The 25,548-nt window shown below is 37.7% G+C and overlaps 1 protein-coding gene across 1 annotated transcript in view; it reads left to right on the forward strand.

The window, feature by feature from the left end:
- LOC115948536 (receptor-type tyrosine-protein phosphatase N2-like) overlaps positions 1 to 25,548 on the forward strand; it is a 175,047-nt gene that overhangs the window by 142,195 nt on the left and 7,304 nt on the right. The window contains exon 7 of the mRNA XM_031061727.1: positions 16,571 to 16,635. Coding sequence (XP_030917587.1) covers positions 16,571 to 16,635 — 65 coding nt within the window. The remainder of the gene's footprint in view (positions 1 to 16,570; positions 16,636 to 25,548) is intronic.

Genomic DNA, 25,548 nt, shown 5'->3' on the forward strand with positions numbered 1-25,548 from the left:
AGGACAAGTTGAAAACCTGTAATTGTGCTTGCTGACAGGCTGTCTTGAGAAACAAGCATTTGATTGTGATCATCCTTGACAAAGATATAGGGCACAGGCACCCATGGACGCCTAATTTATGGATTTTTATCTTGTTTTATAAACTGTCTGTAGGGTTAAATTGCTGAATAGGAAATGCAAAGTGAGCTGGAGACAAGGTATTTGAAAAGCAGAACTCAGGGAAGACTAATAATAAGGACAGACTGAGGAGATCAGAGAGCTGAAAGACTACTTCAGCTAAATAAACAAGGAAGCCTCTGACCCCTCTGAAATCCAATAAGCTGGTTACCAGTCTAAGAAACAATGTTGCTTTATCAGCTCATTTTTAAATGGGCCGAAGTATCAAGTACAATGAATTTTAGATGTATTTATAATAAAGAATCTTTCGCTTAATCTGTTGTTTTACTGTGCACTGATTGCTGCTGCTTTCCCAGCGGTGGTTTCTGTTTTTCCCCCAGAAAATTTCCTTACTTTTCTTTGGGAAAAGGCTGAACATAAAAAAGAGAAAAATACTTAGCCCAGCTGATTTCTTTATCTGTATACATTCATTATACTTTCACTTAATCATTTTTATCCTGCACCCCTGGTAGTGTTTGATTACAGGTTCTCTGCTGGAGTGGGCATGTTAAACAATGAATATTTTTAGAAATATTATATTTTTTCACAGCTGACAGGACACTGAGGCGTTCTGGTTTTGGCAGCAGGCTGCTTGGTGACTTACACAAATCACTTTTATCTCACTCTTTCACAACTTTCCTGTCTTTTATGAAAGACAGGCTTTTACTGATGCAGGTATTACTGTATAAAGAGAATGTGTCTATATTATGCAATCTCTTTCCAATCACAAAGCAGAAGCAGCATGATATGACTTTTATGTCTAGCTGAAATTGATGCACAGCAGTTATATCTTGAGGGAGTTGAACCAGCTGCCCATGAAGGTGTGACCCTATGAAATCAACAGGATATGGTTCCCCCTTGACAGCACCTATATGGCAGTGAAATCAGTGAGGTGGATACGAGCTCACTCCAAGTTTCAGCCCTGGGTGAACTTCTGAGTTATGGCCTGAGAGTTATGCACAGAAAACTGTTCTTCGAATTAAGTCTGACAAAGCCATAAGACCAAGATGTTGGAGACAACTTGCAAACACATAAAAGAATTTTGTATGAATTCATATTTATATATTTTATACTATGACTGTTTTATACTATGACTAGAGCCAAAAAATTGTTCGGACAACTTTGCTATCATCAGCCAAGTAACCAACACTGTGCCTAGTTCATGAGTGCTCAAATAGAACTGCAAAACAGGGAAAAAAATGCAAGCTCAGTAGGGAAAATACGCTTTTTTCAGTGTTGAATTCTTAATAAATTGAGATTAATTGGGCTGTATTGAGATGCAGAGATGCACAGGGATAGCTTCAGCTATGGGACTGAGGCAGACATGCTCTGATAGCTTTGGCTGCAAAATGAGAAATGTTATATATGGCTCCTACTTGTTCATTTTGCCAGGGGCTATCATTGCCATGGCAGCTCAACAGGCTGGGGCATGTGTCCAGCTGTCCCTTGTCACTGCCAGGCTCAGGGAGGGCAGAGTGTGCCAAGATGCAGCATTCCACCTTGGCAGCCCAGACACAAGCACAGATTCTGCTCTAAAGTAGTAATTTCTGTGAGAGGAGTACAAGCTGCAACTTTTATTAGCAACATCTTAGGTTCCCCCATGTATGTGCTCTAGACTGTGCCAGGGAGCTTGACTGTGGGTCAGATGCTGATTACATGAACAGTGGGAAGAATTGTGTTCATTAGAAACAGGTACTTTAAAACAAATCTGAAGCAAAATCTAATAATGGAAGTAAAAGACAGTTATCTACTTATTTTCTTTTTACTTTTCATAAAACCACTTTCCCTGGTTCTCAAAAAAATTTTGTTTAACATATGTGCCGTGTTCCTTCCCTTACTGGGAGCATCTTCACATGTGATATTATCTAGCACCCAGGTTTAAAATGAGATCAGCATCTTGAATAGGACAAGAATCTCTTGATTCTGCTACAAGTAAAAAAATATTAATCATGGTCCTTTTGAAAGTCAATATTAATTAATTAAACAGTACATGAAATTAAAAGCTGCAAGTGTGAAAAAGACTTAATGCCAAAGTCAAATCCAAAAGTTGCTTTAATTGCTTTGTGACTTGTTGAAGGCTGAAAACATGTTGTATAATATTAACTTGTCAGAAAAATAGGCTATTTAAGTATTTTAACTTAATTGTTGTTAAAAAGTAACCTCTGCCTACCTACAATTGTGGAGAAGTAGCTTCTTCTTCACAATTATAAATACAAGTAATAGTTGTAGTTTTTGTAATCTCTCTCCTCCAAAAGCCCAACATGTCATATATTTGTCTCTGAATTACTACCACGCTTGCTGATAACAAACCTAATAATAGAATAACTTGTATGTCCTTCTCAAATGCTACATTTTAGTTGGAGCAGCATTTAAATTCATTAGGGTTTCCTCAGACTTCCATTGGGTCTGCGAACTATTCAAGGTAAAGGAAGCCTTTCAAAATCCAAAATCAATACAGGCATTCTGTGGCATCAGATGGTGGGGCCTCCTTTGATGCTGCTCTGCTCTTCTCTCCCAAGTACTTCATGTTCCACACCAAAGGCAAGGCTTCACTTTGAACAACTGCAGTTCAAACTGTGCATAGAAAACATATTTAGATACTCTGAGTGCTTTCCTCTTCAGATGTATTAGGCTTTATAAAATTGCTGTTTTCCTTTGGCACTACTGCTGTTGAAATAGTTTTAAAGTGTGGCATAGTACACAGTAAAATTGCACAAGTAATAGTGTGGCAGTTTAAAAGAATGAGGTAGGTGCCATACTATGGTCTATATAATAATGGAATTATGTGTTGCAGTTATCTAATAGATGGTATATTGTAATTCCTTTTAATGAATTGTCAGCAGTGCCTGTAATTTGATTTAGATAGGCTTATATCCTTAAAGTATTCTAACTAGTAATATAATTCCCACCAAGTAATACAGTGCTATATTTAAAAGTTAATTTTATATTAATTATTATTTAAGTATTAATATATTTGGATTTAATTTAAAGATTGTAATTGATTCAAGAGTATAATGCATTATTAATGTATATTATTTAATGTAATTTATAATACCAAACATCTTGTTGATATTTTTAAATAAGAAAATAGATGGGTAGATCATTATACACTGTGAAATTAGGGAAATGAAAGAGATGCATCTTCTCCCTGTTATCTGTGTTTCTCTTTCTGCCTTTATTGCATTTTGTTTCACAAGATATTGAAGATCTAATGAATATTCAAATATATGCAAGTCCTATTGCAGCAGCATACATCATACACACAAAACACATACACCTTGCATATAATTCCATCCTACATTTATCTGTGTTTACAGGACCTTGGTGTTTTTATCCATTAAAGATGAATTTTTTTAGGATTTGTGTTTCTAACTTGACCCAAAGAATTATTCAGATACAAAATTACAGAACATTTCATTAAGTTAGCCAACAAAAAGATGAGGCAACCTGTAAATTATCTTGCCTTCATCTCCTCGACCATCCTACACTTGAGAAAGAACCCTCCTTTCTCCTTCCTATCTCCTAAGGCAGCAGGACATTCAGCTTCTCATCCAACCTTTGGTGCAACTAATTGCTTGAAATTACTCATTTTTTATATTTGGCACACTGTTACCTGAAGGAGCATCAAGCCTTCCTGCAATGTGACAATGTAATATAGGGATTGCTCCTTTGCTGGGGCCCCCATTTATATTAATTCCCACAACAACCAAATCCTTTCAGCATAACCCTGGAGGTACTTGTTCCTCCTGATGATTTGTCAACTTTGTCTGTTCAGCAAATTTTATGGGGTAGGAAGTTTTTTGTACATCTTATCTATCAAAATTGATTCTTGTAGTACAGATAATTCTGCTTTTTTCTTTTTTTTTTGACCCCCAGTGGAAATACAAAAAATTTTAGCATTCAGTTAGTTTCGAAACAGGCTGCAAGTACTGAATTAAACAATTCATATATTAAAGTATTTTGTAGCATAATTGCAGTACAAAAAATACTTTAATCATTCAGAAAACAAAAATAAGATGCTGTAGTCTGTACTTAATAAAAACCATTCTCAATATTTTAAAATTAATGAAATATTTTACAACTGTCATTTTAATTCTTCTATTCTCTCACTTTGAGTTTTTCTAGGTCAATTTTATCACTCTCTGTTAGTGTTATTACTCACTACTATGTTATATTCTAGACCATCTAAAATTTAAAAAATATATGAATGGAGAAAAAATGCTGTTTTATTTTGGGGGTTTTAGGAGAAAATCCAAAATTACTTTTGCATTTGAAATTGCACTTTCAGAATCATAGGAAAACACCACTCTAAAATGTTAGAGGTTTTTGTTGTAGTCTGGGTGACTCAGCCTGTGGTTAGGAGAGATTTCCCCTTTTTTCCATTTTGATTTTCTACCCATTCATTTGATATCCCTCTTCCTTGAAAGATCACCTACCTATTTCTGTATCATGAAAATCAGTTCCTGGAGTCTTTGCATCAACCCCCAACTGCTTTTGGGGTATCATGGCTGCATGTCAAATGGATGGTGACATTGTATTTGTATATGAATTATGTCTTCCTCATAGAGGATGGAGCACTCTCTGGAAATGCCTCTATCAGCTATAAGGGAAGTAGCAAAGCAACTTTAACTAAATGCCTGATTTTCAGATATCTAAAACTACATTTGGAAACTGCCATTGAATTACAGATTTGAAAGTGTAGGGAGTGGCCAAACCTAGCCTGAAGTCCTGAGTAGTTTTTCTTTACCCCCAACCCTCTGTGTGTCCATGGCTCCCTCTCTCCTCTCCCTTGGTGTCTGTTTGCCTCGTGCTTTGGCTGAGATAAAACTCACTGTGTCCTTTAACCACCTGCCATTTATGAAGTGACATCACCCTGCTTCAAGAAGAGACCTTTCTTTTCTCAAAAAACTTTCCTTTTATTTTTTTCACTATTCACATAATGTTCCAATTCTTAATCCTTGTAGTATCTCCGGTTTTGCTGTCATAGCCTAGTTCAGCTCTGCTGTGATGACCATGACGATTTGTATGCCCCAAATGTTAGTTGGTCTTGAATTTTCCCAAATTTTTCACTTTCTCTGCTTCACTCCAGTGCTTTTGGGTTGTGATTCATCAGCTGAACATGTCCTAAAGTGCTTGGCTGCATAAGAACAAACTGATCCAGAAATAAAACTGCTGGATCTGACACATGATGGTACTTTTGAGAACAGCAGCCTTTCCTCATAAAAACATGTAGTACCTATTTCAAGGAAGGGTTAGTCAGTACTTCAGAAATGTTGGGATGAAATAATAGTTTCTTGTGAAGATCATTGTCTTAAACGGTTTTTTTATATGTATATATTTATAATCACAGAAAAATGGAAGTCAGAAGGGACCTCTGGAAGTCATTGGGTCCAGAACCATTCTAAAGCAGTGCCAAATTTGAAATTTGTGTTCTTGAGGCCCTGCTCCACTTGAATTGTGAAAATATCAATGAATTCTACAGGTTCTCATGGCAGCCTGTCCCAGTGCTTAGTCATCACTTACTAAGAAAATATTTTTTTCCTTCTGTCAAATCAGAATTTCCTTTGTAGCAATTTGCCTCAAGTCCTTTTGGTGTGAGTCTCTGCAAAATTCTGGCTCCTTTTTATAATCCTGCCCAAGCAGCAGCCAGCAGCAGTTAAATTACCATTTAGATTTCTGTGAAGTCTTTGCTGGACAAACCCCAGGCTGAGCCTCTGCTTTAATTCATGTTTCAATCCCTTTATTGGCCCTTCTCTGGACCATCTCTGGTTTGCTGATGTCTTTATTTTGTTGGAGACACAGAACTGGCCATAACAAACCTGAAACTGTTCCATGAATCAGTCACCAGGTAAAAAGGCAGTAGCTGCAAAGCTCTGCATCTGGCTAAAAAAAAAGCAAAATGCTGGTAAAGTTCTGCAAAGATGAAGAAGGAAAAGACAGAAATGCCCTTCATTCCCAGTTTTCAGCAAAGCAACAGAAGGGCACCAAGGAAATTCCAATTATGAAACATTCTTGATGAAATATTAATAAAACCATACTATGGTCTTAATTGCTATAATTTAACACCCTGTATGGTATAAATATTTTAGAAACATGGTAAAATGGAACATTAAGAAGGGGTCAAGGGATAATAATATACATTAATCTTGATGGGTGGAGATGTATACCTCATACTTAATTTATGTTTATACTACAGTTCTGTATTCCTTTTTGAAGAATACAGCATGGAATAAGCTATGTGAATGCATCTTATACTGAGATATGCTATGTATATGTGTGTGTGCAGATTATTGTAGGTATTTATAAAGTACAGGGCTCTGGTGTGTAATATAGATCTGTAGGGATATAGATATAGATTATATAGATATATAAAGGAATTTTAAAATACCTTCAAAACTGCATGCTCTCCTTTAGAAATCAGACATGGATCCAGCAGTCTACAAAAGCAAGAGGGTCAGGAAATATGCAAACCACTCAAGGAAGTCGTTATCTATACCACTCTTGCAATAGCCACCTTTCTTTTTCAGTAGCAAATATTTCTTTTAAGGCTATCTTCCATATATTTCCATGACGGGGAAACCCTAGAAACAAATCTGTGCTATGGCCACAGTGTCAGGGAGGAGAAATCATGGCTTTATTCACAGTCTTAGGGGTACTTTACAGCCTTCTTGGTGAGACAATGTCTGCCTGACAAACACAGCAGTCAGACAGAAGTCAGAAAATGTTTCACTGAGCTTTTAACTCTCCTATAGATTTTCACTGCATAAGAATGCTATTGTGCTAATTTTTTTTTCTGAAAATAGCATACAGAAATGGCTTGAAATTGCTGGCACTCTAATAGTGACCTGTGCCCATGTATGCATAAAGCAGATAGGCATTACATTTACATTTCTCGAAAATTGTATGCAGTAATGATTCCTATGTGTTAAATTGCATAATCCATATAAGTCTGACAGTCTTATAAAGGCTGTGGGCCAATGTCTCCTTCTGAATGTATCAGTGCCAATGAAAGGGGTTATCATACCCTTGAGAGAGGTTACTGCTGTTGTGTGTTGGCTGGTGGAACTGCTCCTGTGGTCACTCTCTAAACCATGTCAGTCAAAATTTACCAAGTAGGCTCAACTAGTTTAAATAATGGATTTTTTGCTAATGATGCACTTTTTGAAAATACAAAGGATAAGGGGCTACTCATAAGAGGGCGTAGCTGGCATTTTGATGGACAGTTTCATCAGCAGGGTAGACTCCTGATTCACAACATTAGTCCACAGCCTCTCACTGTCAATTCACCCTTCTTCTTTAGCTGGAATATTTCTGCCGTTGCTTATGATTTCTTTTTAGAAATGCAGCATGGCATAATGCTTTGCTTTTGAGATGTAGGATTCTCACACAAAGCACACAGGTCTGGGACACAGAACAGCATTTTGCCCAATGAGAAGTTTATAATTGGATTTTTAACCTGCTCAGATGGAACTGTCATCATGGGGACTTGCACAGCCCAGGCAGCCTTTTCTACCCTTTGAAGGGATGTCCTAAAAAATGTTTCCATAGAGGAAGAAAGAGGAGAGATGTTGCCAGCAGAAACTCATTGCAAGGAGCATTGGGTTAAACGTACCATAAAGGAGACACCTCTCCATCACACCGTTTACAGAATGGGAAAGCTTTGCCTTTGCTTCTCGCACTTCTGGGAGAGCTGATCAGAGTGTCCTTTCCCACCATTCCTCCTTATTTTAAACCCTGCCAATAAGTCTCTTCTGCCTCTAACAGTGAAATGGTGAAAGTGCTGCAGCTTTTAAAGGATTTATAAGACTTAGCTGAACACATCACTTCCCATGCCAAAAAATAAGAGAAAGAATGTTGTGTGGATGGAGACAGCTTTGGCATTCTGCTGTTCTCTTGCCTAATATCCATTCCTTGTTATCTCTACCTCTCTGCCACCAATTACTGTCGCCACTTGTTTGGGAGGTAGAAGCTCTTTTGCACAGGAACCACCTTTTAGTAGCATGTTTGCACAGTGCCTTTGGCACAGTGATTCTGGCCATGAAAAGCTTTGTAGGGGAGGTTGTAATAATCATAATATTTTGAGTACTGCAAAGCAGCCATCCTTCACACACTCAGATCCTTCCTGTTATATCCTTCTCCTCATTCCCATCAAATGTGCATACCTGCAGACACAGGCACATTCAAATCCTGTAAATGCATTTAGGACACAGTTATCTCTGTAGGCAAGCATTTATCTTCTTTATTTTGCACTTCACCCACCCAAGGATAAAAATAATGGATTTTTATGACATGATTAAATTTATATTCTTCAAAAAATATTTGGCTTGTATTTCTGAAATATAAGGGTTTTTCCATTCTTGCTGATTTTCAAGAATTCCTTCTAAATGTAGTTAAGTAGCCTCCAGAATTTTCATGAAAGCAGAATTATGAAAAACTGTTCTGAGAAACAATGGGCAAGTTAACATTGTCCCTATTCACTCTCATCTGAAAGCTTTATTGTGACTCTTGTTACTAGTGGCATCCTTGGTAATAAATATTTTCATTTTATTCTGAGGCACAGCAAATAGATTTTGTTAGTGAATGACCTTGTGCATTAGCTGTGCTATTCATGATTTAGTGAGCCAGTCAGTTGAAATATTGCTAATGCTTTTATGACTCAGTCTTGTTACATTTGTGCCACGAGGATGACATTAAGTGTAGTCGTAGATGAATAACAAATAATGTGTCTCGAAGTTGTGTTTTGGATCATTAAAGAAATGAACCTACAGGGTGCTGTTTTATTAACTGAGGAAATGACTGGGAAAAAAATGACAGTTCTTGAATGTGTATTTATTAAAAATAACATTTGGCATGCTGAGAATTAGTGGTAGTGTCCGTTGAATCTTTTATAAACCAGCGCAAATGCACCACAGTGTCCATCCAAAGATTTTGACAAATTTTAAGTGTAAGAATAATTAATACATTTATTACTGTTTCAGGCTGACTCAAAATGATGCAAGCTGGAGAATGATAAAAAAGTAGAGCATAACAAACATGAAGAATAATGATTAGATGCTAATATGAGTATTTTAAAATATTATGTATTTGAAAGAGGGTCAGTGTACTTTCCAGGTACACCCTAGGGGAGGCGTGGTTTGCTTCTTCAAAAATGCAGCAACTATTCTTGGATTTATTTTCCTGGGTCTGTCTGTTTCTTTTGTGTTAAAATAATGGAAACTCTAGAAAAAGTATCTTGTAGACTTCTGGAGAGATGGTTTGGTCCTTTCCTTTGCCCCAGTAACACATCATCTATTCTAAAGAAATCACAGAAGGTCAGTTAAGTTTCAGGTAACGGGGTTTCCTGAATTTCTACAAAGCTACAACCATAAGGATCAACCTCTGGATGACTTCAGTGGTTCTTTCTGCTTATTTAAAAATAAGTAATCACAAAGAGGAGATGCAATGGATATCCTGAGAGATCAAAATGAGTTACATGGAAAGAGAGACTATTCAAATAGAAGGAAAAAGCAGATTCAAAGCTAGAATATTAGCTACTCTTGAAAAGCTGAGTTACTGCTATTATCTGCTTGATTTTTTTTGTTAGTATTTTCAGCCCAAGAAAATTAAAGCAATCTGTTGAATTCTTGACTATAAATAAAACAAGGCAGAAAGCCTGTTCCTTTATTTTGTTATTCCAAAAACTTTTCTATTTAAAAGGAAAAAAAGCTGTAGCCTTAAGCTTGTCTTATGGACTGTTGCTTTTCACAGTATGGTGAAGGTGAGGAGGCCAAGAGTGTACTGCATGGGAAGGGCCAAGAAAGGCCCAGGTGTTTTTTTTTGCCTGCCCGTCCCCTCGGACCACAAATCTTGTTTTCTGGTTTTTAAATGTGAAGGTTGGACATATGATGGTGAACTTTGACATTAAGCTAAGGGAGACTTTGAAATGGCAATTAATGGTTTATTAATAGTTTATCATTAGCAATCACCCAGAAATAACTCTGCAGAGAAGCACTGCAGTGGTAGTCACACCTTGGTCTACCTGAACCAGCTCCAGTTCCAACTCAACCCCTGCAGGTTGTTTCATCTGAATTTTCTGTTCAGAGCTGATACTTGTCAAGGAATATTTATGTGAACAAATTTTGATGTGAAAAGTGGAATGACACTTCTTTTTTTCATTTTCTGCTAACACTGGCTGAATTGGTACAACTTTTGCTATAAATAATGGATGTGTTTTAAGTATGCAAGCGAGTTGTTATACATTACATGCATTGCACTCTGTCAAGTAATGTGCAGCATTGAATTGTCACTGTTAAAATGGCCAGTAGTGTTAAAAATTGTCACTGTTAAGCACTCATTAAAATATTTTTTGTGTTTCTAAAGCATATACAACATATAACAATATATATATACATATATCTACACATGTATGCATATATACAACATATAACAAAAAATACATATCCAGAGCATGGTTATTTTTGTTATTACTCAAAACTCTTATTTTGATGGACACCAATCTGCTCATATTATTTAAAAGAATATTTTTGATAATGGGTTCCTGAAGTTCTGCCAAAAAGAAGTATTTAGGATAGATAAAGGTTTTTCATTTCTACAGTTCTAATTCATATAAACTGGGTTTGTTCGTTCTTCAGAAACAGAATCATCCTTACACCACACCTTAAAAATCTCTCTCTGTAGCCATGGCATTGTCTGTTGAAATGTTTTACTGCTGAAGTATTTTGGAAGTTGTGTACTTGTGTTTCTTACAAGGAAATGCCTGTGGAAACAAAAAAAAATAGGATTGGTTGATGCAGCAGACCTTTCTGGGCATATATATATATATATAAAATAAACTATACCTATTTCAGGATGGGATAAGTAAATCTCTGATGATATCTATTTACTTCTCTTGAAAAGGCAGGGAATTTGATTGACTTCTTAGTTGAGACAGTAAAGTTCATAGAGATGGATCCCATCACGAAGCAAAAAAAATACTCCAGAGAAATAAAAAAAACTCCTTTACTACAATTTAAAGATCAGATGTTAAAATAGCAGTGTGCTCATTTTAAAGGAAAGTCAAAGGAAGACATACAATTGAGCAGTTATTTATTGAAGAAGTGGAAATAAGTCAATACAAGCAGTCATGCAGAAAGAATGTGTTTAAAATGCATCCCTAATCTATGCAAAGACATAGATACCTGAGGTCCTGCTGTATAAAATCGTTGCTACTCTATCCTTGAATATTACCTGGCCATGGGTGTAAGAGATAGATGGTTTAGAGTGGGGAAAGTGACATTGTTTCAATGAATAACCTTAAAAAATATACAACTCTTGACAGATATTCAAGTATGGCCCCATTTCCCTCTTAGGGAAACACGCAGTGTTGCTATTTCCCTGACAAAGGCATTTTGTGTGTATTTTTTGTAGAGAACTAAATACAAAGAGATAGGAAATTCCTTGATTGTGAGCATGGAGATTTAGCTGTCTTGCACCAAAATCTGTGAGAACGCAAAGGTGCACAGGGAGTGGTGAGCATGGTCTGAATTTCCATCTGCTGGTTTTATTGGCTAGAGCAGGTTGTAAAGGATGTGTGCTCTCAAAATTGCTGGAGATGCAAACAATATTTTAAATTACTCCAGGCAGCAAGGTACTGCATCTGAACAGATTGAAAGCTGAAATGTTGATATCAGAAATTAAATTAATGCACATGAGATTGAAACAATATCTAATTAAAATCGCTTGAAAAATGACTTGAAAATTGAATATGACATAGTATTTAGCAGGCTGTTGCTAGCACAGAGACATGGCTTTGACTTTTCTGCAACCATTTCCATTCCAGGCCGGGCTGCCAGTTAAATAGAAATTACAAATGAAGCAGCTATCTCGTGCCATCACCCTGTAAAGATTGGAGGACAAAATACCTCCTGCTGCAGCTTGTGTACTAGTTCCTCAATAATTGCATTGTAAAACAGGCACCTTTCTTCTCATTTTATCTGGCCACTTGATTTGGTCATTCTTGTTCTGAGCTGATGTAATTTGAATATTCCATGTTGTGCTTTTGACTTGCTGTGTATATGCATGGCACAGTGGGTGGCCCTGCCAAAGACAAAGGCAGTCTCTCTGAACCATGCTATGAAGAAGCTTTCCAAATATTCAAGGGTTTCTTGTAGGGGAGGAGAAAGAAAAGTCCAACTTTATGTAAATAAATGTAACATTTGCTTGTCTTAGAGATACTTGTTAAAAAGCTAAAAACTGTAATAAGCACCATCTCTCTGGAATTCCCTTCCTCTTTTCCTCAGAGAGGAAAATAAATGAAATTCTTCTAAATGTGGCTGGCTCTTTGAAAGGAACTTTGCAAGAAGCTCATGGGAAGAAAACAGTGGTTATAGAATTCATTTGACAGCCTACAGTAAATCTGAATTAGTTGCCCTCAGTTTATTGACTGGAGGACCAGTCAATATAGTTAGTGAGTCTAGAGCATGAATTGGCTCATTCTAAAATGGGCAGATGATAGAGGACAGGGGAATCATATGCCCATAAGTCCTTTTTACCCTATATTCAATTAAATACAAAACACACTCAAAGTCAGATACACACCAAAAATCAAGTTTTCCTTGTGAGTGATGCCATCTGCCCAGAAACATTTTTCATATTTAGGGGTGGTTTCTTCTTTGGGGCAGGTAAATCCTGCAACAGCCTGGTAGACAAACTGGGGAGGCTTCCTGCAGAAACCCTACTGAACCTGGTTCCCTTTCCCCCACTCGTGCCAGTCTGTGGTCCCATGAGTCAGCTGGAGGGTGCAGCTGTGCTTGGCAGCCTGCTTGATAAAAAAACCTCCTTCCAGAAGTGCAGTAATGAGACTGGAGCTCTGCTCAGAGCCCTCCATAACTTGCTCCTTCTAATAACTGATGGGCTCTGAGGTTAAACCTGCCAAACCTACGCACTCCAATTCCTGACTGTGCCACTGACAGATAACTTTGCTAAAGAAATAAACGTTTGCCCTCAGAAAACACATCAGACCTCCCTCAGGTTGGTGAAGACTGAGCAGTGACAATCCTTACCCTTAAACACTCAGTGACACCCTCATCATGCTCTCTAATAGAGCAAAGCCATTAAGTTGTCCCCATTGTAATTTAGATCACAGAAGAGACTTCCACAGATTCTTTCAGGTTAAAATAACTGGTATACAGAGAGTAGGCAAAATTATTCCGCTGTAGCTACGTGCTTAATTATATGGAATACTGCATAAATTGTCAAGTGCAAAGAATTATTCTGATAAATTGAAATACTAATTAAATAGGCTATTGCAGAATTTTGAGAACATTATAGGGCTCCGCTTCTTCAGGTAATTTGCATATCCTTCATCTAGTGAATTTAATTTAAAGGCCTCCGTTTTTGTGTGTTTGGAAGCTGTTTTTGTTTCAATGGAAGATTAAAAAATGGATTTTTTGTGTTGCTAACTGGTTTGAGAGGGATTTGCTTGGGCTATTTTTTTTTCTTTTTTTTTTCTTAATATGAATAGCTGTTTTTATTATGCCTCTTTGCTGATGAGTTTGTCAGTTCTCCATTAGTATTATAGGACTTTAAACTGTGACCATAAAAAATAACTGATGAAATGTCCAATATACCATGTTACCCAGAACTGTAATTTCGACTTTCAATAATTTCAGTCGCAATAAAATTTGCAACTGAAACATGAGCTGCTGTATACTGGTATTTGAATAAAAGCTAGCAGTTAGTACACTCAAATATTTTCAAAAATTTGGGCCAATTTTCAGAGAATCAGTAGCTTGTTCTTGATATCTGAATACATTTTCCCACCACTTCTTCCACCACTATCTGTATTGACTATGTCTTAAGTTCTCCATTATAGTCCTGCATAGAAAAGGTTAAGTGCTTGTATTCACCATTCCACAGCTGGAAGCAGCTGCTTGATACGTGGTTGCTGCTTCAGCTTCAGCACCATTTTTGACAGAATTTCTTGACCTTCCTGGGCAGCTTGTGGAGTTCAAGGTTAGCTAAAATCCTCTGCTGTACACGCCTGAGACTGTCGGCCGTGTCTCTCTCCACAGTCTGACAGAGGCTGGGCTTGACAATTTTCCGGTTATGATTTAATCAATAGCACCTCGTGCCTTCCATGCCTCCTAATTTTGGCAGGGTTTCTGTTAGCATGGCTGTCAGACCTGTCCTTTGTGTTTCAGCCAATATCAAGGGGGAAAGCAGGGCTATTAAATAAACCTTTTTTGTTGTTGTTTTTTAATATCAAAGCTTCAATAATTAATGTCTGCAGGAAACCAGTGAAAAGGAGGTCAAATCTGTAATAGTAATTATGAAATTCAGCGATTCAGCAAACCCAATATTTTCTATTAACTGTTCATGTGGTAAGAAATTACACAGTGGGATTTAAGCTTTGTTGTTTACTTATAGCCATTTATTTTGCAGCCACTCTGCTGTGCAGTTTTCTTTATCCTAAGCTGCCAAAGAATCCTTTGTTGGACCATTCAGTTTCTTTGAAGGAGGCTGTGGAACTTTCTCATTTTATAAATCTTCAATTTTTGCACTTGATAGAAATCTGCCTTTAATGTGTTTTCTGGGTGCAAGATGGTAAATATGGTAGCATGGCATATCTTTTCAAAGATTTACTTATTTTTTTGGAAAATGGTACTGCAGAAGATAAACAACACTGCAAAATGTGGTCTCAAATTTCATGTTTCTGTCAACTTGCCTTCCCATGGTCCCTTTGGCTCTGTGTGGAATAAATATGTTTGTGAATGTCTAAAGCATGGCAGAGGTGTTAAGTATTTGAGTATTGTATGCAGGTTTTAGGTTGTCATTCAGCAAAACATGCATTTAAGCTTTCTCAGCTCGGGACTCTAGGTTCCTCTCTGCTTAATCAGCATATTAAAAAGATGCAAAAATAAAAGTGTCTGTGTCTAAAATGTGCACAGAGATTTCTTCTTTGTTTGAATTGAGGGCAATATTCACCCCTTGCAGAAGGCAGTCAGAAAAGTTTTTCTGTGTTAGAATTGCTAGAGGTGTAACTTCATGAGTCTTTGCATGTAAAAACTCTTACAAAAATCTTTCCATAAGTGGTGAGATGGAGCCTAATGATCTGACTTACCTCTGGAATAAATGTGACTCATTTGTGTTGCACTTTGGACAAACTCAATAAAGTATCAGCTCAGAATAATCTTCCAAGAAATGTCTGCTGAAATCTGAGCTGTTTTAAATGTTTCAAATGGCAACAATTAAAGGGAATTTTTCACAAATAAAAAGAAAGAGTTAATTCCCTTAAGTATCTTCATGTAAATTTACAGTGTGCAGTATGTTCCTAGCACTTCTTGACTTTTCTCATTGGAAGGTTTGCTTCAGGCAACCAAAATTGAGAAGCTGCCTCTATCAAATTTTGTTCATAATCAAAGAAGAGGTAGGTGCCTGCAGATATGTGTAAGATGTGTGGGGTGACTCACCACATTAAATGTGCATCCCTTTCCAAAGACAGCAGAGAGAACCCAGATGACTCACTTGGATTACAGGCAGCTAAAGGAAGGGAGAGGTTAACAAGGCTGCAAGGCTTCATTGCTACTCATAAATAAATCAAGCCAGGTGCCTGGGTTTTGGCCACAAGTCCAACTGACAGAATTTGCATCTAGAAGGTTAAAATCTCCCCATCCAGAATGGGATGGCAGTACCCATACACCCAGCTAGGAATAATCTCATTCTTGTGCTGTTCCCAGAAATGTGGTTGAACACTGTTTTTTGAGGCTGCTGACAGTCACAGGCCAAAACATATCAGACCATAGATTTAAGAGAATGAGTTATTGTACAGCAGTGCTCAAGCCCATGCCCTGAGCTTGTTTGGGTTGCAAATAAAATTGTAGTCTTAGTGATTGTTACCTTTATTTAACTGCTTTATGCTGGGTTGCTTTATTTTAGTTTTTAATGCTTTTAGTGATATAGATGCTGATAAAGAGAAAAACCTAAAAAAATTTGCATTGCATCCTGGTGGTGTGAAATAAATTCTTTATTTTACCTGTGAGATAAGAGTCTGTGCCTGTTGTGAAAAGTGCTACACAGTGACAGTGCTGTTCTCATGGTAAATTACTGCTCTGCTCTTCAATGCAAGCAAGTGGGAAGTATCCTCAGAAAAGAACTTTCCAAACAAATTGTTTATCTGTGTTAAATGTGTGTAATATTGTGGAAAATAGAATTAGCTTGGCTTTCTTTTTCACATAATAATGAGCAATTAATAGCATAAATTTGCATTCAAAAAAACTGAATAGCAGAGCTATCAGGGAAAGATATTCCATAGATGGAATAGGTGGCAACTGTCGTGAATATATTGATGAAGCAAAGAAGGTTGGTTGGAAATGCTGTAAAATCATACATATTCCAGCTGTCCTTTAACTCTCTCAATCTTCATTTTTCCTTACAGCCATAAACAAAGAGAGGCTTGAAAAAACAACTGGACTGAAGATTCTGCAGACTGGTGTGGGGGAGGTAAGTGGCTTTCGGGCATTTTACATTCTCAAAAATATTTTCGTTATTGGGATTTTTAAAGAAATTCTGGAGCTCATGAATGTTTGTGAGCTACCAGTCTCATGGTGCTAAGGGCCTTTTTATGATACAGTTGCATCTGTCAAAATACAATCTGCTGCACAAATAGCACTGTATCCCACAGAGAAAAAAAATACCATCCTTATGAGGAAAGTGCAGCCAGCTTTAAGAAATGCAGTTTTTGCTTTGTTGTATCACAGGAAAAAAATCCCCAAAGATGAGCACAGTGACTGAAGTCGTCATATTATTCCCCTTGGTTTTGATGGAGTGCTATCTCATCTAGAACAGTGGAAGTTTAAATTTGGGATAAAGAATCTTTAGATATTAGAGAGAATCTCACATCTGAATGTCTCACTTATTTTGGATGTAACTTGAAACATAAATAAAACATGTGTCTGTTATTATAGTGATATCACTAAGCAAAAACTCCACTAAGCAGTTCATCATTTATTAATAAACATGATGCTATCTGCTAAGAACCTTGTGTGAACTACAGTTGATTGCTAATTCTCGTGCTAATTTTGTGTACACAGTTATCTCTTTTTTTTTTCCTTTTCATTTAAGTAATTTTGCTAGTGGTGAATGCTCACAGGGCTTGGCAAATATCTTTTTCTCATGATTGCATTATTCTCAGTATTAAAAATAATGAATTACTAACTTCTAATATACTCAAGGAATAGGTTGTTTTCTTTCTTTACCAATTTTTGGGGTTTATATTTCAGATTTTTATCAGTTCATGCCTAAGAACTTAGCTTGATGAGATTTGTGAGGTTCACTGTGCAACTTCATTCACATTACTGAAAGACTTGGTCTTGGGGGGGTAATAACACTGAGACCTGCTGTGATGCTGAGGGCCAAAACTGAGAGAATTGGAACTGGAAACAAAGACAGGTGAAATCATCAGAAGATGAAAGCCATCATCTCTCCTTAACTGATTTATCTAGGAATGTTTCTTATGGGTGCATAGCCTTAGAAAGTGGGAAGAATATCCCAGGGCATGGCTGTGCACCTCAGGCTGTGTCCTGACTTCAGGCCAGGCTGAAGTTTGTGGTTGTGCTGTCTGCAGCCTCTGGTTTCTGTTTAATAGCAGGAGAACCAGGATTGGGGTACAGAATGTGGAAGGCAGACTCACTATAATTTTACCCAATGGGACTCATCCTCACTAATAAAATACCTCCATGTATTTTGTCCAATTCCTGTCATTGAATGGATTCCAGTCTGCTGCAAAATCAGCTGGAGAATGAAAACCCACTTCAGATGCTTACTATTAAATCAGTTTTTGTATTATATGTGGTCAATGGAGGAAAAATTCCCATTTGGATAGCTGGAATGCAGGAAGTTTTCACCTGCTAAGTGTATGATTAATGCCCATTGTAGCAATAACATTGCTGTAACCATGGTTAGATAAGGGATGTGCTGGAGCTATAACTTTAAGAATTTCCTAGATTCTAAGACCAGCTAACAGAGCATGAAAAATTGAAGAGTTCTTAGGCCAGAGACCTCACCAGCCTGACTTTTGTGCTTGGTTTAGAAAAAGTCACTGTAGAACTCACCTTCCATATATTTATGCTGTCGTAACTTTTTTTATAAAAAAACACTGATACAACTTGGATTAATGAAGATTTTGGCAGAATTTTGTGCTTTACACTCTACCAAATATGCATTATTAGAAGGCAAAAAGTGAAAACTTATTAACCCAAGCGGAGCAGGCCTTTTGGCCTAAATATAACCCAGGTTATATCTGAAAGAGGAAGATCAGCAGAGAAAGAACCAAGTGGTTTGGACCAAGTAAGGTGATGGAAGAACATTTATTCAGCTGCTTATGTAATTTTTTAGGTGTGAATTCTCCCAGCTGTGTACATTCTCCTTTCTAAGTCTTATCAGATATGACTGTGTACATAATGAATACATTTCTGTGGTCTCACATAAATGAAAAATAGAAGAGTGCTGTAACCAAGCTTTTTTTCTGTTGATACAGTATCAGATTTAGGCTATTTCAGGTCAGATTTAACTATGGTAATCCAGTTTTGCAGTTTGTGTTTTATTCACTCTGGTGAATAATTATTATTGAAATAATAGAAAGTATGTATTTAAAGATAATGGAAGAGCTTCATGTTGAATAAGGTTTCCTTTTACTTCACACTGGAATTAGGAATGGAATTATATGTAATGGTGACAGTAAATCAAAGTCAAGATGCTCTAATCAAAAGTACTTAGGAAAACTTCAGTAGAGAATGAGAAATGGCCTTTTTGTTTGGACAACAGGTGAGATGCATGACAAACTTAATGAACATATAATTTCATATGCAGGCCTGTAAAATAAAAAGGATTGATTTTGCAAGGCAATTTTCATATCTGAAATACCTCAAGAGAATATGGCCCAGATGGTGGTGGCAAATGGAGCCACTGTCCAAACAAATGCAGGAGCTCTCCTAAGCTCAGCAGTAATTCATGTGTGGCTCTGGACAGTGGAGTCTGTTTTAGGTGTCGATCTATGATAACAGGATTTGTGTCTCAGTAAGGAATGTGTGGACACTAGTGACTTCCCAGGCCTTGGCTGTGCTGGAAGGAAACTGTCTCTTCCTCTGTGGAGATGAGAAATGCTTCTCAGAGCTCCTCAATCTATCACTTTCTTTCCCCTATCTCAAGAAAAAACATTTCAAAAGCAACAACAAACTATGAAATTCACACCAAGCTTACTGAGCCATTCACTCAAGTCCAGGGAGAGCTGATGAATTGCTTTTATGTCACTGCATAAACATGTGCTATATAGTCATTAACAACATGGGCCCAGAGTCTACCACAGCTGCAATCCAGTTCATCATCTTTATGTCATGTAAAAGATTTTCACAGCTTGTGATTCTCTCAGCTAGGCCTGAGTTAGCTGTGTTGTGTCAGTGGAGGGTAGGCTCTGCTTTAGCTGGATTAAAAATGAGTTCCTAAGCTGGGACTTCAGAAGCTGCTCATGTTTCAGGATGTTGACTTAAAAATTTTGTACATTTCAGGGGAAAATATGAATGATAAAATGCAAAGCACTGTCTGGACTCTGGGCAAGCAGAGTTTCTTTCAGGCCATTACAGAACAGATTTTACCAGTATTTCGACCATACATCCACCTCAATATAGAACATTTGTAACAGAATATTCAACAGTACAGGGATCCAGAGGGTTAGATAAGAGTTTGATATTATGTGCATAATTCTGAAAATGAGAATTATTTTATCTTATTTTATCTTGTTTGCAAGAAGGCGATTATTCCAGAAAACCAGAATAACTCTGCTGTAGAGAAAACCGTGCTGAGCTTGTAATCCTGAGGATCTGTGCATTGCTGTAGTATTATCTCTAGAATTATATTTGCCAAGATGTTTCCTTTTTATTTGCAGTTTTCCAGCACCTATAACAGGAGCTGGAAAAAACTAAAACTAAAAACACCAGTAGAACTCCTCTACAGTATCCATGTGAGATTTGTTGGTCTCATTGTCATGCATGTTTGTGCCAGACAAATCCTCCATGAGCATGTCACACCTTCTTGTTTATTCAGATACAATGAAGCTTTGAGGTATTTTCTTTTGATCTCCTGCACATGAAATAAATCTCTGAAGTCCTGAGGTCATCTTCAGCTGTTCAGCTGTGTCTATGAGGGTGTGACTGTATGTGTTGTGTTATTTAGATGTCTATTTGCATAATACCATGAAAGACACAATACTGGGAAAAACTGAAGAGCTAAACAGCGTTTAAGCAGGACCCATAACTCTGTTCTCCTCTGCTCCAACTTGATGTGAACCACTACTTGAGCTGAACTTGTTGCTTTGAATGGCTGAGCACTCCTGCAAGATCTTGGGGATCTCTTTGTCTCCCCTGAAGGGAAAGCCTCCTTAGCAGCTGCACAGCTCCACCTGACTCCTCCTGAGTTCAGGAATCAGCAGCAGCGCAAGCCCCAGTACCACACAAACTTTATTGCAACTGGATTTGTTCCCAGGAGTTTCTCTCCAGCCCAAGGAGCTCAGCAAACACCATGAGCCACAGCCCTGCACAGGGGTCACCGTGTCAGGTATCCCTTCAGCATCATTTAGGAACTTGGGATGAACTTTAGGAACTACTTCTATCTCTTCACATAAGCACCATTGAGTTATTACAGGAACACAGTATTTTTAAGTTCAATTCCATGCTCAGGTTGGCTGTGAGCAGAATTACTGTGACATGAATAAATGTTTATTCAGCTTTTGGCTGCAATTTGTTTTCAACCACAGTTTCTGAATAACAAGTCAGGCTCTCCAGTGGCTCAAGAAAGTGTAATCCAGTTTTGGGGTATAAGAGTCTGTGATTTGAATAATCAATTAATGAGGCCTGAAACAAACCCAGGGAATGGCACTGTTCCTGTCTTGAACTGACAAAACAGCACCCACTTCAGAATAAGTTATATTAAATTACCTCTTTCAATTTCCCAGTAAGAATGCACAGAAGAAACTAATCATTGGAATCATAACTTTATTTGTAGGATTTGAATCATGGCTCTCATACGGCAGACATAAAAATTAGAACAGTTTTCTAAAGCAAATGGAAATAACTCAAAATATAAAAATGAATGCTTCACCATACCTCTAGATGTCCTAAAATAGAGCAGTGATATTTTGACATGTTTCAGGATATTCTCATTTATAGATATTTTGATAGGTGTAGAATTATGTTGATGTTGCATAAAGTGATGTTACTACAATAAAGAAATCTGTGTTTAAAAATTCTAGTGAAGCTAGAGGACATGATAAGACAGACTTTCCAGTGATGTACAGGCTTCTGAGGCATGTTTCTAGCTTCTTACCTTCCTTAATGTTGCCAGATTTTGTCCCTATGCATCCAGATTTCACCTAGAATGATATTGGATTGGAAATCCATTAAAAAAATTGGAGTGCAGAACATGACAAATCATTTTCAGTTGTTGAAGAATAAGGTGTAAACCTTTTTTCTGATCTTTGACTGCTGGGTAAAGTGCTAATTGCTGGCTTTTGGGTTAGAAAGACCAAATCAGCCTGGGATCTACTTCAGCTGTCTCTGTTACAGCAACACCTTGGCAAGCCAAGTGCTGCTGACCTGGAGCAGGCACTGCCCAGGAATACCCGGGACTGGAAGGGGTGCTGTACCCAAGATCACTTGGATGAGGTAGGTCTGACACTGACCATGGTGTATGAACAGCAGCTGGGCATGTACAAATACTCAAGTTTTAGCTCAAGACACAGCTAAGTTTTTCATCTTCGACTGAAACCCACCCTTCTTTTACCAGAACTGATTAGGCTGAAGCCAGGCACAGGCACATGTGAGGGCAAACACCTCTGCACTGCAGGGGAAGTGTTTTTAGACCAGAGGACCCCAGGGAGGGCTTTTTACCCATGCCTGCCTTCAGCAAGTTTTCTTACAAACCCCATGGCTTAGAGATCAACAAGTTTCTTTTTTCCTGTTATGTGAGACTGGAGTTCCCACAGACAGCTCTTGTTGTTGGCTCTTGCTGATCACTGTGGCTGTGTTGATCAGCAGACGAACATTTCCAGGAGGGGCAGTGTTTGGAGCCACGAGTTGCTGTGGGCAAGCCATGCATCAGGTCACTGAGGGGTTCTTTGCCTTAAGGCATGCAAATTTATATATAGAAATAAGAGCAATTATATTAAATAAAAAGCTTTTAGGAGTACAATCCTTGATATATTCTGGGTGAAGGCATAATGAGAAAGACTTACCTTATCCCACACACACAAATTACAAATTCTAAAGCTATGTAACCTTTACAATTAGTAGATTATATTTTCCATAGAATTCTACTAGAAATGTACTACTTATGTGAAATTTTACTAACAGTGAATAATATCTCACTGTTGCAGTTTGTAAGTACACATGAATAGTAAAGTTATGCTAATCAGAAGTTAGTCACACAGTAGCATTTAGAAGTAACACTTCAAGAAATTTTAGGAATAAAGCTAAACAGAACATTAAATTTCTCCAAAGAGAATGATGAAGATCTATGGCTCATTTATTTAAGACCTTGTATGCTTTTGAAAAATGCATTCTAGCTAATATTTAGATATAATGTTAATGCTATTTATTAACTATTCATTACAGTACATAGCCCACTAGAGGGCTGCTTTTCAAGTAAATTGCATCCAGGGTGTTAATAAAAGTGTTAAATGTTTAAAAACAAAAAATATGCAGCACAAATGTGTGTATCATTTTACCACATTATTTTGTCAATTATTTTCTGCTACTGCATGTTATATACAGAGCATACTAAGACAATATAAGTCACAGCCCCAGTTCTACAAACATTTAGAATACGCTTAGCTTTAAGTACATTGTTATTCCTTTTAAGCTGCTGCTAAGTTTAGAGTTAAAGAGATGCCTGGATGCTCCTGAGACTGTCTTCTGTCACATATCACACCGTCTCTGGTTGTGGAGGGGCAAAGTTCCAATGTTTATCCCCTGTATTTGATTTGAATATTGCATAGCAGAGGTATTTTGACATCTGAATGACAGGTCACAGCTTCAGTTTGGAAATCATGTGTCAGTAGTAATTTCTTTTCTTGTGCTCTGATTGTGACAACGCCCTCCATCTTCTTTACAAATTTTTAAAGAACACGACAAGGAAATGAGGAGATTATAATGTAAAGAAAAATACAGCAAACCTGATTTTCAGAGACAACTATCAGTCTATATTGATTTATGTTTTCCTCCTGAAACAGTATATAAAGCACAAGTATTCAAGTGTCACATTGGTTCATGAGTTCCTTTACAGTAGCACTGTGTGATTTAAAGGAGCAGAAGTGCCAAGTGATGTGGCAGTTGCCATGGCAACTACAGCAATTCAATTTTTATTCAGTATCATGTAAAATGAAACAAGATACAGTTTGCCTTGTGGCTTCAGGAACTTATGCATCTACCAGTGTTGTTCCTTTTTGTCTTTTTTTAACATTGTACTGGTTAAAAAGTAGCATGTGTTTGTTTTAAGGATTTATCTTGGGTTTAGGCTGTGTCATGCCATTGTTTTTAAAGCAGAGTTTCCCTTACAAACCCTTATAAATCTGCAGAGAGAAGAGATTTAGATACTAGCATTGGCTACATGGAACAAACTGCAGGGTAATTCTGTTTAAGAATCAATGTTATTATTCACCTTAACTGTGATTTGGCAGCCTGCACTCAATATATTAATAGAGAATCTTTAAATAGGAGAACATGATTATTTGTACTAGGTATCTTACTGATTCATGAAATCCAGCAATCTCCTTCTACCAGCAGCCAGGTTATTATGACTCAAAGGAAAACAAAATCTTGGGTGGTGTAAGGGGTCAGCTGGGGAGGCTGCAGATTAAATTCTTTTAAAGTGTCTGAAGTTTGGGGGATCTAGGTGGTCAGAAATTGCAGAAAAGGGAGATTCTTCCATCTCCACATATAGGAGCTTGATCCCGGCAGGAGCACGTGGATTTCAAGCAATCTCAAACACATATTTAGCTATTTAAGGAGAGGAAGAAGTGGCAGATTCCAGTCTCTCAGCCCTCTCTCTAGCAGACCCTGGGCTGGAAATGTTCCCACACAGGTCAGCATGGAAAGACCTTTGTCAGGACCTTTGCTCTGTGTCTGAACGCATAGGAGAATAAGGGTCTGGTTCTAAGATTCAAGCTCTTGAGACATCCAGCTTTCCTATAGGAATCCTTGACACCAAAGGCCCAGAGCTGGTAAAATGAACAGGAACAGGACCCAGAGCCTGTCATGGTCCCACATTTGTCTGCACTGCCAACTTGTTGTCAGTCACATTGTGTCTTGTGCCAGTGAGGGCTCTTGGGCTGTTTGCTTCTCCACCTAAGCAAGATCCTGGCCAGGGACCATTCACAGCAGGCAGTTTCAGTGTGGTCACCTTTGGAGCATGGGTGTAAAGGCATGTTTAAAAATAATAAAATTAAAACTTCAGCTGGGGGTTAAAAGAATTGTGTCATTTATTATAGGTTTTTTAGTACTAAGCTTTAGTAAAATTTAAGATCTTTGCTTTCTGGGAAAGCCTGGTAGCACACTTGTATTCATCCTTCTCAGAACTGCTTTGCACCTGTACATCACTAAGTTTCCACCCTCAAAGGCAACATGGCTGTAGTGTCCATCCCTTCAAACTCCTTCAGAATGCAAGGCTTAATCTGTTATATATATTGAAGCAAATTTTTGTCAGAAACCTTATAACACATTTCTAAATTTAAATGTGATGATTCCTATTAAATTAGTTTGTTGGAGCTTGGTTTTGTTTCTTTTTTGCATTAATCAGCAGATTTATCCTGATGAGATAGTTTTAAGATCTAGTTAAGAAAAATGTTGGAGTTGCTTTGACTAAGCATAATTTAGTTTTGTGTGCACTTTGACTGGTATCAAAGGGAAATGTTGGGGTTTTTTTTGTAATAAGAATGCAAACATACTTCACTGAATTACTAACTCAAAGTTTCTGTAGAAACAACAATGCAAGCGGCTCCTGAACTACAGCAAGGTCTGTGTTTTCACTTTGGAACATGTAAGTGTCTGTGATTTGCATTACTGGGCATTAGACACAAGCATTGAGGAGATAACAGATAGATAAGGAGAGAACTGGAACAGTGCAGTTCCCTCAAAGCACCCATTTCAGTGAGGAATTAAATGTGTCTGTGAGCTGCACAGCAAGACCTGGGGAGGGCGTGAGCACAGCTCGTGCCTGGAAACAGCTCCGGGGTCTCTGTGGCTGCTTTTAGTGCTTGGAGAGATGTGCCAGGGAGGGACTTTGCACTGTGAGCTGAGCACATCGAGAGTGTGAGTGGGAGCACCTGTGCCAAGGCAAAGGGACATCATTCTGTGCTCCAGAAAAGTG

This window comes from Geospiza fortis, unplaced genomic scaffold (genome assembly GCF_000277835.1).
Source record: "Geospiza fortis unplaced genomic scaffold, GeoFor_1.0 scaffold282, whole genome shotgun sequence".
NCBI classification, from domain to species: Eukaryota; Metazoa; Chordata; class Aves; order Passeriformes; family Thraupidae; genus Geospiza; species Geospiza fortis.